This window comes from Carettochelys insculpta, chromosome 3 (assembly GCF_033958435.1).
Source record: "Carettochelys insculpta isolate YL-2023 chromosome 3, ASM3395843v1, whole genome shotgun sequence".
Lineage (NCBI taxonomy): Eukaryota > Metazoa > Chordata > Testudines > Carettochelyidae > Carettochelys > Carettochelys insculpta.
In genome coordinates this window covers 145,393,156-145,406,662 of record NC_134139.1, presented here as the reverse complement: position 1 = coordinate 145,406,662, position 13,507 = coordinate 145,393,156, and the positions used below count along the sequence as shown (strand labels likewise).

The 13,507-nt window shown below is 39.9% G+C and overlaps 1 protein-coding gene across 1 annotated transcript in view; it reads right to left on the bottom strand.

Moving 5' to 3' along the window:
- The window catches only part of IBTK (inhibitor of Bruton tyrosine kinase), a 111,306-nt gene that overhangs the window by 75,062 nt on the left and 22,737 nt on the right, over positions 1–13,507 (bottom strand). Inside the window, exons 6-9 of the mRNA XM_074990977.1 lie at positions 12,903–13,073; positions 10,983–11,100; positions 6,532–6,712; positions 4,816–4,939 (exon numbers count right to left, since the gene is read on the bottom strand). Coding sequence (XP_074847078.1) covers positions 4,816–4,939; positions 6,532–6,712; positions 10,983–11,100; positions 12,903–13,073 — 594 coding nt within the window. The remainder of the gene's footprint in view (positions 1–4,815; positions 4,940–6,531; positions 6,713–10,982; positions 11,101–12,902; positions 13,074–13,507) is intronic.

The following is a 13,507-nucleotide window of genomic DNA, read 5'->3' as shown; positions in this document are numbered from 1 at the left end:
AGCCAGGTGTCAAAAAATCAAATGAACCATCTTATGCTTAAGTGGCCATGCTTTAGCAGGAAAGAGTAGGGGTGCAAAAAAAAATTCCACGTCTTAACGTAGAAATAGCATGGGGTTTTCATCTACAGAGACCTGCTGTCCCATGACTCTCAATTAGAGATCTTTCTCAAGCAAGAGAAAGAACTGTAAGGGAGATCAGATACCTCAAATTCTCTATCGTTTTCTCCCTGCTTATGGCATGGACAAAAACTGAAATGGCACTGGATTCAGGGAGGGAGCCTGACTACCAGAAATTCAACCAAGTATCAGAGAGGTAGCCATGTTAGTCTGTATCTTCAAAAACAAGAAGGCCTACGGCACCTTATAGACCAACAGATATTTTGGAGCATAAGCTTTCGTGGGCAAAGACTTGCTTTCTCAGATGTTGTTTTTGAAGAAATTCAACTAGTAAGTCTACTGAAACACATGCTGAAAGAATTAACCTAGCTTGTTAAGTTCGACCTGAGTTGCTTTTTACTTTATTTTTAATCAATTGTGACTTTTATGCCTCATTACTGGCACTTTAAAAAAAAAAAAAAAAAAAAAAATCTCTCTTTTCACAGGTAATACATTTTATTGTCCTTTATGACTCCATATGGAGTTGACTGAAGTGTTTGGGAAACTCCACTTGAAAATAAAAAAAGTTGTGCATATCACTTTCCTATTACTAAAATGAAAGTATGTGAGCATGTACAAGCACTGGACAGTAGATTTCTGGAGAATGCCTGGAACTGGGAATATGCCAGTTACTCTACAGTGTAATTCAAAAGCGACTGGCAATAGCACTGATATACCATAAGTGGAAGTAATTTGCATGCTGGAGGCTGCATATGAACAGACCAGAAGTTGTAGCTCTCACGGCAAGGCAGTGTAAAATGCACCCCATCATTGTGAACTGAGGGGATACAGATATTCATTGGTTCAGCTTGTACTCTTGGTAACGTCACAGAGGTAAAAAGCTGTGTAGCAAGTTTCCTTTCCTTCGAATACTAAGTGTGGACAGGGAGATAAGGCCAGACCAACAAATGTTGATTCAGTGCTGAAAAGCATGGAGGAGGCCCCCTCCCTTCCACGCAGTCATTTGCACCTAAGACAATCTTGATACTCACAAAACTATGAGTTTGCATTTTCCTTTCACATTATCTGACATAAATTGACATAACTCCACTGAAATAAACAGAGCTATGCTGATTCATATTGGTTGAACTTCTCTAGGAATCAAGACATTATAGCCACACTGGTGATCCCACAGGCATGGTAACTTCACGAGTCATATCAGTTACAGCATGAGCCTGCATACATATGAACGTTTTCAGAAAATATTATCTAATTTAAAAGACTAGATGCACCTATCTAAAATCTGCTTTATCATAAAAAAGCAGGGATTTGTTGTATTGTAAGGGAGAAAACAGAAAAATTCAGAGAGGAACATCAGTTCAGTCTTGCCTTTCTAGTCTTTATGCACACACATACTTTCAGATTTTTCTCCCACTGCAACATTTTCATTAAAACAAAAACAAATGCCACTAGATGGTGCCACAAGTTTAGAACTTGCAGTAAACCAATTCCAGAGCACTTTTGACGATCTCAGGGAGTAGCTGCTGTACTATGGAAATCTTCAGTAAATTCTTCTGCATTTTCACATTATAGAAACATGCAAATATCTGCAATTAAATATATATACTAAGGCATTCATTGGTATGGCATGTAACCTTTTAAGTGCAGCCAAACAGATAATGCATTGTATAAGTAACTCCTCACTTAATGCTGTCCAGGTTAATGGATATGAAGCTTATCTATCAGAGCACGTGCTCATTTAAAGATGTGCACAGCTCCCTTATTATGTTGTTTGACTGGCTGATTTGTCCACTACTTAAAGAATTTTCTGGAAAAGCAGCCTGTCCTTGTGGGCATTTAGAAGCATGGCGGGCTGCAACTCTGCTCTCACTCCCTGGGAGTGCCATGCTGCTCCTGCCGCCTGCAGTGGAGCAGTTCCCAGGAGCCTCCTGCTTGCTGTGCTGGGTGGGGGAAGTGGCAGAGAAAGGTGCGCTCATGCCCCTCAATAGAGCTCTCCCACTTCATACCCCATCTCCACAAAGCAGAATAAGACTCTGTAGCTGTGACTTAGCTGGACTTTCTGGTCTACTTTCAAGAGCAATATATTTGAAGTGGAGCCAGCACACTTAAAGGGGCAACACACACCTGTCAGCCTCTCTCTCTCACACAAACACACAACCCATACTCTGTGTGTGTGTGTGTATGTGTGTGTGTGTGTGTGTGTGTGTGTGTGTGTGTGTGTGTCACACACACCCCTCCTTGGCACTGTGCAACCATTTACGCACCATACATAGGAGAGAGAGTGGACTACCCAGATGGACAATGTGGGTTCATCATCATCATGTTCAGTTTCTGCACGGAAGTGCTTGTAGCCATTGCCATATATCTTATGCTTTTTCTCCCTCCTGCCTTAGTCCATGCTTCCTTGTAGAGCGTGATGCTACACTACTAGCAATGTGTTAACCCCTGAGGGCACATATGAGTGCTAGGTCATCATTTCGTAGCAAGACTTGACTTAAGCCCTTGTATACTGAGTGGAGCATAAGTCATCTACAAGTCTTCTCCACTGCACTCTGTCTCGGGACAAAACTTCTAGCTAACTCCAGAAGTATCCCAGTTGTTGTCCTTCAGCCTCAGTAGATCTTCTCCACGCTGTCCAAGGTCTTCCTCTTTAGCATTTTCCTTGCAGGTTACACTTTAGAGCTTGACAGACTATGCAGGATGATGATTTTCCGAGAGCATGCCCTAGCCATCAAACACTTTCTTCTCCTAATTTGAATGTAAAGTGGGTCTTGTCCTGTTCTGTTCCAAAGCTCCTTGTTTCTGATAAAGTCTTGCCATTTGATGCGAGGGATGTATGTCAGGCATCTGTTTATGAATGTCTGTAGCTTCTGATTTGAAGACTTCTTAGTATGCCACATCTCATATCCATCCATATTTGCGTTGAGGATCAGCAGTTTCGTCTTCACAGATATTATTTATGAACTCCATATGGGACAAAGTCTTGAATGGAGTTCTTGCTTTCCCTTTTCTGGTACTGATATCCTTACCTGTTCCTCCATCTCTGTCCACAATCCTCCCCAAGTAGGTGAACTGCTCCACATTTTCCAGGTCATGCCCTCACAGTGTGATGGTATTGCTGTTGGACTGGTTGATCCTCATTGTCTTGGTCTTTCCCCTGTTAATGCTCAGTTCAGTCATTGAGGCAGTTTTGTCCAGTGTTGTGACCTTTTCTTCCATGCTTTTGTGTTGGTGTGAAAGGAGAGCATTATTATTGGCAAAGCGTCCTCTAGCTGTTTGAGAAGTGCTCACTGAATGCCTCGTTGATGACCATCTGTTGTCCTGCTCATAATCCTGTCCACTGTGATCAAGACTGAAAGGTGACAATAGGAACCCTTGTTGCACTCCTGACAGTATGCTGAAGGATTCTGTCAAAACACCTTTGTGAACAACTTGGCATGGGGAGGGTTCGTAGATTGAAAAGATCAGGTTAATAATTTTGGATGGGATGCCACAGTGTTGCAGCAGTTTCCACAAAGTGTCCCTATCAATGCTGTCAAAGGCTTTTTCAAAGTCTATGAAGGTTATGTGCAAGGGAGAGTTCCACTCAAGTGATTGTTTTATGCCCACTCTGAGAATTGCTGTTTGGTCAGTACAAGATCGGTCACTTTAGAAGCTGGCCTGTTTTTCCCTGAGCTGTCTATCAATTTCTGTCTTCATTCTCTCCAAGAGAATCCTACTGAGCACTTTTCCTGGGATAGACAGTAACGTGATGGCCCTCCAGTTCTTTTAATAGCAAGACACTCCCCAGGGAAATATTCCACCCTCTGACTACACCACCTCAACCAAGCTTCACAGCAGTACTGAATTGTTTGTTTAAAAACCTTGCAACGTATATACTGCTTTTTGTTTTCCCGATAAAAGATTTTCTTTGGAACTTACTCCTCTCCCCTTCCCACCCCCAACACACACACTTTACACTCTTATGGGGAAATTGGATGAAGTAACATTTTTCAGGAACATAACTACATGTTAAATGAGAGTTAGTGTGTCTCTAAGGTAACGGCTTTAAAATGGGCTTTGGTCATGCTTGAAAACAGAAGACACACAAAACAGAGGTTTCAGCCTATGGTGCACTGTTATAGCAGCTTTGTCCAAGAGGGATGGACATTTTCAGATCATAATACTTGCCTCTCAACATGATAATTTAGACTAACATCCTGACAAATATTAAATGTAACATTATGTACTTAGGAAAACAATGAACACAGAACAGAAAAAAAAAATGTTAGGACCTAAAAAGTGGTCTTTGGTAGGTATTAATTTTCTCAATACAATACAAAAAGCACTCCACCCATCAAGTTCTGTTTGCAACGTCAAGAAACTGAAAGTAATATGGAACAGGGAGACAGTTCTGGGAAGAAACTGAAAATGGCAGGCGCGGAGAAGACAGTGGAAAAAAGTAGAAGTCAGGGCAGAGGAGTAACTATGATGAATTTTTCAACCAGGGGACAGCCTCTCAGAATTCAGATGACATCCATATCCCACATCAAAAAGAAAAGTTTAAAAACGAAAAGCCCCAAATGGTTCTGCTCTCAATTTATCGATCCCTTTCGATACACGTCTCATTTCAAAAGAATTAATATATTAATTAATTAAGAATTAATTAAGAATTAATTATTCTATATTAAGAATTAATATATTAAGCAGACAACTTACTCTTCCAGCTTCATCCAGGGCAAGAATGCAAGTCTTTTGACCCCCATTTTCTTTTAGATGTTGAGGATCCATCTTGTATTCCAAATATCCCCCATTAACAAGAATCTTTTTTAGATTCAATTGTCTGAGTGAACACAAAAGCAAAGGTATCATCAATAGTTTTACAAATACATTAACATGTATAAGGAAGTGTCACAGAAACTGAGATCTTGTGTTTAGAGAAGCACTTTAAAAAGCAGCTAAGGTAATATACATAGTTTTATTATTAATACGATTAATTTTCCCCTGTAGTATGTCCACCAGTCCTTAGAAACAGAACCATGTAAAAACCTGGTGGACAATAAACCTCAAGCTTAAGAGCTATAGGTAAGAATTACAGCTGCTCCAGACAGATTTGGAATACCAGAATTTTTTTTTAAGGTACTTCTGTTGTCAGGAGGAAATAAAGTCACACAGCACAACATGAGTACAACAAAATTAGTTATCAATTCATCTTTACTTTTTGTTGAATTTCGCCATCACAAACTGAACCACTTGACCAACTGACCCAGAAATAAGTAAAAAAAAGACTATCCCCCTCCCATCCTTTGCAATACAGACTGCCACACAATGTTCTAAAGGATGTCTACACAGCTTTGTAAGGAGTAGACACAGAAATACAAACTAGGCACAAAGGTAGCCTGTTTACAGTAGACTAGGGAATAAGTAAAGTTACTGACACCAAGACTTGTATTCCAGACTGAGAGATCAATATTCACAGCCCAAAAATCATGTAAGTGAGCATTAAATAAACTTCTACTAAGGATGCAAAAATTTGGCTCTCCCAGCAGTTACAGCAGAGAGTCCTTTAAATAGCTGCTGGAGCGCTGCACCAAACACTCTGGGAAATATAAAGGGCTGGGATGATGATGATACTGTGAGGGGGTGCGGTCTAAGAGGAGTTTGCTTAGGTGCATTTGAAAATCCCGCATCATGGAGTGCCTGAAAAACCTTTGAAAATCTGGATGGCATTGTTTAAGTTCTTAGAATTAGTAAATCAGATCCTCCACAACACGACTTTTATTAATTGTAGAAAAACAAAAGAAGCTTTCTGCTTTTTTAAACTCTCAGTTGGTTTCTTGACTTTAAACTATTCCAGATGAAGCAACCATTCTTTAAGAAAATAACTAAATGTCAGTGACTTAAGTCACCTTAATTTAAAATAAACAAACTGTCACATTTGAGATTATTTTCTTCTCCCTATTCTAAATTAGAAGGTATTTTAAAGGGTTTACATATAAGTATGGAAGTTTCTCCATCATCACCAAATTGACACACAAGACTGAGGATTCAGAAATGACAACTGCTGGAAGAGAAAATTAGACGTAAATCTAAGATTATGTCTAGACTGCAGGCTTCTGTCGACAGAAGTTTTGTCAACAGAACACACATCCAGACTATAGATCTCTCGGAAGAGATCTGCCGGTCAGGGACATCCTGTTGACATCCCTGAATACCTCATTCCACAAGGAAGAGGGGATGTCTTGACAGAGACCATTTTTCTGACATTTGGCCCTGTGTGGAGCCAAATGTTGGAAAAGCCTCTCCCAACAGAATCGTTGGCAAAGGATACACAAATGCATTGCTCAATTTGAGTATCTTTTACTGACAGTTGTTGGCAATCTAGACACAGCCTAACTTTTTACTGTACTTCCATATAAGGAAAAATATACATACTTGGAAGCCATCTTCTTGCACTGATAGTCTGTGAGCAAGTATATATCCCCCCTTTCAGTAACACATACTGTAGCACCATCACTTGCAGCAACTAAGGACACAGTTACGTCCTTATGATGCAAAGCAGAGACTTGGCGAGGAGCAGTTACACACTTCTCTCCATTAGGATCCAACATATAGCCTACAACAAAACAAAACAGACCCATATATTAGTTAGAGCGTCAACAATTCTTTGTTTGATTTTGTGAAACTTCCCCCATTCTCTCCTATAGTCCTGGAAAACCAATTAAAATTTGATTTTTTTAGGTTATCAACTCATCTTCACAATTATTAGCCAGAAATGAATCAAAAGGTGCTAGTCATTTATAATCACATTATCACTAAAATAAAGCTTTGGGGAAAAAAGTTGGGGGGAGGTTTTGGATTTCTGGTCTACACAGGTCACAGACCATAAAAGATATGTTTAGCTATTACAATCAAACAACAGCTGCATTTATCTTCACTACACTTGACTGAAAGTTCATTAGCAGGACACATTACATGGTATAAACTCTATTTTATCTGATAATAGCAAAAATAGTGGTATTAGTTGTCACATCACATCAATACAACCTCCAGCTACGTCTACACGGGCAGCCTCTGTCAACAGAAGTCACTGTCGACAGAGAAACCTCAGCAGTATGTCTGTCGAAAGATTGTGCCTACACACAAAGGCGGATCAAAAGAGCAATCCGCTCTGTCAACAGAGAGCAGCTACACTGCCCTCCCCTCGCTCAACAGAATGGCTGACCAGAAGCTCTGCAAACAGGGCAGCTAGGGGAATCAGAAGCCCTCTCTGTCAACAGTAGTGTCTATATGGGCACCCTGTTGACAAAATACTGTCCACAGAGGTGTTATACATGACTGGGAACAGGAATAACGCTGCTGACTGAACAGCTGAGCTTTGTTGAAAAACTCTCAACAGAGCGCTTTAACCACATAGATGCTTGGCGAGTTTTGTCAACAAAAGCCCAGTTTTGTCGACAGAAGCTGCCCATATAGACGCGGCCTCCATCTAATTATTGGCAGATGACAAACCAGCTCCTCTTGCATGACCTGACTGTCCAGAATTAGAACAGGGTATCATCAGCCTGGCAAGGCTTTTGTACCTAGCTGTAGAGCTGCAAGGAGGGTGGGCTGGTTGGTTGGTTTGGGCATCTGGGAGAGAGAGGGGACTAAGGGGAAGTATTCAGACATGACCTTACTCCTTTGTAACGGAGTTAAAAAAAAATGCTAAAAAACACTGAACTGATAAAAACGTATGCAAGTCAGACATTAATATGAATATTGACAAAATTAAATACATATAAGTAAAGAACTGTTTTAGTCTCATTATTTTACAGTACTGGCGTGGCGAGGGTTAAAAGACAGAGTTACTGAGGGCTCATCTACACTACTACTCTTCCATCAACCTTCCTGTTTATAGATGGACAAGTTAGCTGAGCAGATATACATCGATTTTAGCTCTAAGCAATTGGCACAGCTTGAACTGCACATCTGCAGTCGACTTTCTTGGTCTAGCACAGAGGTAGCCTGAGGGAGAATTACACAAAGTTGCACTGCAACAAACAAAAAAACTACTGTTGTACTGAAAATGTGGTTTATGCCATTAGGGTCTGTTGTAGGAGGAGGAGTGAGAGAGAGGACTGAGCCACATTGGCGTAGCAGAAGCAAGATTTCTATTGCATATCCCACTTAGTGGAGCAGCAGAAATTGCATCAGAGTGTAACAAGAAAACTACAAAATAGCACGGTAAGACTATGAATTAAATTTTAAAGAAAGTTATTTTTAAAATCTTTCCTATTAATGACCATCATTTAATTAATAAAGGTTGTATTTATTCCCCAACAGTAATACTCAAATGCTGACCACTGTTGCCTCTCTCCTATATAGGAGGGAAAAAAATAAAGCAGTTTCCAGAACATTGCCTAAGCCTCCAGCTGTCAGCACATTAACGCATGTGCACACAACACCAGAATTAGCTAAACAAGTTTTTCATTCTGCACAGAGGTATAGGTGGAGAAAGAGAAACTCAGTCTGAACACCACTATCAGTCTAAGATGTTAAAATGGTGTAAATATTTCATTTCACAGAGTCGTTTAACTACAAATGAAGTTCATTGTTGTGTGGTATGTTTAATTAGCTCTCATCTTAACTCAGATGAAGTTTTATTCTGGAAATCAAGAATAAAAGACAATTCTAGTAATGGATCAGCAAAAATGGCAAACAAAAACCACTACTTTTTTGCTTTATAAAAGTTAGTAAGAAATAAAAATGGAGGTACTTCCCTTGAGTGTATTTATAGAGAGGGGAAAGCCGGATATAGATTTCATCCTAGAATCCTCAAGGAACTGATAGAAGAGGTATCTGAGCCTTTAGCAATCGTTTTTGGTAAATCATGGGAGATGGGAGAGATTCCAGAAGACTGGAAAAGGGCAAATATAGTACCCATTCATAAAAAGGGGAACAAGAATAACCCGGGAAACTACAGGCCAGTCAGCTTAACTTCTGTGCCAGGAAAAATAATGGAGCAGGTAATTAAAGAAATCATCTACAAGCATTTGGAAGGTGGTAAGGTGCTAGGGAACAGCCACCATGGCTTTGTTAAAACCAGATCATGTCAAACCAATCTAATAGCTTTCTTTGATAGAATAACGAGTCTTGTGGATAAGGGAGAAGCGGTGGATGTGGTATACCTAGACTTCAGTAAAGCATTTGACATGGTCTCACATAATATACTTATCAATAAACTATGCAAATACAACTTAGATGGGGCTACTATAAGGTGGATGAACAACTGGCTGGATAACCGTACCCAGAGAGTAGTTATTAATGGTTTTCAATCCGGCTGGAAAAGTGTAACTAGTGGGGTTCCGCAGGGGTCTGTTTTAGGACCGGTTCTGTTCAATATCTTCATTAACGATTTAGATATTGACATAGAAAGTACACTTAAGTTTGCAGATGATACCAAGCTGGGAGGGGTTGCAACTTCTTTGGAGGATAGGGTCATAATTCAAAAGGATCTGGATAAACTGGAAAAATGGGCTGAGGTAAACAGGATGAAGTTTAATAAGGACAAATGCAAAGTGCTCCACTTAGGAAGAAATAATCAGTGTCACACATGCAGAATGGGAAAGGACTGCCTAGGAACGAGTATAGCAGAAAGGGATCTGGGGGTTATAGTAGACCACAAGCTAAATATGAGTCAACAGTGCGATGCTGTTGCGAAAAAGGCAAACATGATTCTAGGATGCATTAACAGGTGTGTTGTGAACAAGACACGAGAAGTCATTCTCCCGCTCTACTCTGCGCTGGTTAGGCCTCAGCTGGAGTATTGTGTGCAGTTCTGGGCACCGCAGTTCAGGAAGGATGTGGAGAAACTGGAGAGGGTCCAGAGGAGAGCAACGAGAATGATCAAAGGTCTAGAGAACATGACTTATGAAGAAAGGCTGAAAGAATTGGGCTTTGGAAAAGAGAAGATTGAGGAGGGACATGATAGCAGCTTTCAGGTATTTAAAAGGGTGTCATAAGGCAGAGGCAGGGAACTTGTTCTTCCTTGCCTCTGAGGATAGAACAAGAGGCAATGGACTGAAATTGCAGCAGGGGAGGTTCCCATTGGACATTAGGAAAAAGTTCCTAATGGTCAGGGTGATCAAACACTGGAACGAATTGCCAAGGGAGGTGGTAGAATCTCCATCACTGGAGCTATTTAAGAAGAGGTTAAATAGATGGCTTTCAGGGATGGTCTAGAAAATGCTTGGTCCTGCCATGAGGGCAGGGGGCTGGACTCGATGGCCTCTCGAGGTCCCTTCCAGTCCTACTCTTCTATGATTCTATGATATAGAAGATAAAGTGCCAGTGTGCCCAGTGCTGAAAACATGAGACAAGCTATGACATTGGGAAAACACAACATTTAAACAATGTTGCTTGCAGTGTTTCTGTAGCTGTGCTTGTCTCTGGATATTATTAAGATAAGGTGCGTAAGATATTATTTTTTATTGGACCAACTCCTTTTGGTGAAAGAGATAAGAGCAGCTGTGTGCAGCTCAGAAGCTTGTGTCTTTCAGCAACGTAAGTCGGTTCAATAAAAATATTATCTCACCCACCTAGTCTCTCTGAATTTAAACCATGACATTCCATAGCTTGAACGTCTTCTGTGATGGGCCACACAAAAGATTAATTGGAAAAAAAGTTGTCTGAATAAATCTAAACAGTAACGCTACATTTGACTAGTTCTACTCTTATCCTCAAGCATTAAAATAATCATTGATAGAAGTAAAGAGCATGCTCTGGAGCAAAAGGCTTACAAGTAAAAACCAACATAAACTGAGCTTCTTTTCTCATATAGCTGACAACTTTTAAGTTACGTAACATTTTAACGGACAATTTATTTGTATAACAAGTATTTTTACCTAGTTGGCCACCATTCAGTCCCATGGTATATACTGCTTCTCTAGTCCATAGCACTGTATGGAATCTGCCTGCAGCCACTCCGATCACCATTCTACCTTTCAGATTTTTTGCCTGAACCTACATATAAAAGTAAAAAATTTTCATATCAGTGTCAAATCCCAAGCAAATAAATGCAATGTGAATAAATCAATTTGCTTTGGCAATTTGTTGAAGATGTGGTATTAAAAAAAGCAGGATTCAGTTCAGAAGCTATTTAAGTGGGATACTGTCCCACCAAAGGCAAAAATGAACAAGAAAAACCAGTAAGGGTTAACTTATTTGCCCCCTCACTATGCTAGACTCAGAACCATGTAACTTTGGGTTACCAACAGATCTCAGAACTAAGCAAGGTTATGTTCAGTACTCGGGTTCCACAGCCGAGGAAAAATACAAGTTCTATAAAAAGCGGCTATAGGAAAGCTTCACTCTGTTAAGCACTAGAGAGTCCTAACATGCTGTAAGAGAACATTTTGATACTAGAGATTTCATCCAGTAGATGGAAAGTGAAATTAAGATCATTACAACTATGGGCTTTGGCAACATAATCCCATTCCCTGGAGAAACTTTAACTGCCTCCCAACATTCTTCAACCAATTTAATCAGACCTGTTACTCTTCACTTCCTCTCCAGCTGCTGTGTAATGTTGTGCTCTTATTTGCATTTCACCGAGATGATGCTTCCCTTCAGAACTAGGGTAAAGCAATTTTTGCATGCATAATTTATTTACTATCACCTTAGGCAAGTTATTGTTCCCCTCCCGCTTCCCTCCCACCCCCAAGTCTGCTTCTTGTCTACAATAAGGAATTATCATTGCAGATAAGGGGGGGGAAGGGTAGCTCAGTGGTTTGAGCATTGGCCTGCTAAACCCAGGATTGTGAGCTCAATCCTTGATGAGGCCATTTATGGATCAGGGACAAATAGATTTTTTTTTAAATCTATCAAGGATGGTGCTTGGTCCTGCCAAAAGAGCAGGGGACTGGACTCGATAACCTCCTGAGGTCCCTTCCAGTTCTATGAGATGTGTATCTCCATATATTAAATTCTCTTTGAACTTCCCCCTCTACTATCCGTTCCAAAGAACTATCAATCTCTGAGATTTCGAAGAGTTTACAGGGAACAGGTGCAATGGGGCAAAAGGTAAAAGACAATGAGTTAATGTTCATGCCTAGCCTAATACTAAAAAGGCCCAATCCAATAATCTAAAATAATCCACGAAAAAGGGTACCACTTAGTAAATATTTTTTATTTTCAATCATTTAAAATAGAAACATTTAACTAAAAGGAGTACTTTAGGAGTAATATACTTCAGCACTTTCCTTGCAACTGTGCCTAGTCATCAAGTACAAAATTTAGTACATCAACAGGTTGAACCTTTCTAATCTGCTACTCTCTTATCCACCAACATTCATAATCCAGCATGATTTTGGTCAGCCAGATAACCACTTAAAATGGGTGTGGCCAAGTCTCCTGTGGTCCCATAAAGTTTGTTTTCAGCCACCAGACCTGGCTCTCAAATGTTCTGTGCTGTTATTTAGCTGTAATCTACCCCTAAATGTCTTCTTGGAACCCAGTAAGCAGTGAAGTGTTGATAATGTGCTAGACAACATTGACCTCCCACGATCCGGCAAATTCTCTAAAGTGGCACCAGTCAGGTGCCAAGGGTGCCAGATGAGTGAGGTTCAACCCACGTATGCTTAGAATCCAAGCAGAAAGGAGATAGGCAAACATCTTATTACAATACACAAATATTTAACATGAAAATTATGTGCTAATGAATTGGAAAAGATGCTTTTTTTTGACCTCATGTTTAATTGAATTATCCCTATAAAATTCACATATACACATCAGTATGATCATAACATTCTCTCAGTTATTATTACCTGTCTGGGAACACTACAGTTAGCAGGAGGAGGAAGGATACCCAACTGATGGTAAGTATTTAGGCCAAAGGTGTAAACATATCCCTCTTCTGTTAAAACAACAGTGTGATCCTTTGCTGCTGCTACCTGAGAACAGTGATGGCCAATCAGACCTTCCACAAGTCTTGGAACCTAGTACAGATTGACCAAATGTTGAAAAACATTAAAACACTTATTTCCAAACCAAGATATAATATTAAAAAAAAATACATGCATCCCATCATCACCTCACACCAAAATACCCAGGCCAAAAACAGAAATGCAAAACAAAACTCATTTTAAATGTATGGCAGTATGTAATTATTATCTGATATATTACACAGTGCATATCATATGGAGAGATTAATCTGACAAAATACTTCACTATATACATTTAGAACAGACAAGCTGCAATCAGCTCAGAACTAAATCTAAAACTCCAAAATATTGGAACACTTTTCAATAGCCACAATTAATGGTGGGTGGGTGGGTATGGTTTTGAAGTTACCCCAATAGGAGAAAGAAGGAAGCCTTTTCTTAAGTACATATTTTTCCTTCAGTGATGCAGTATATATAGGCTTGAGATC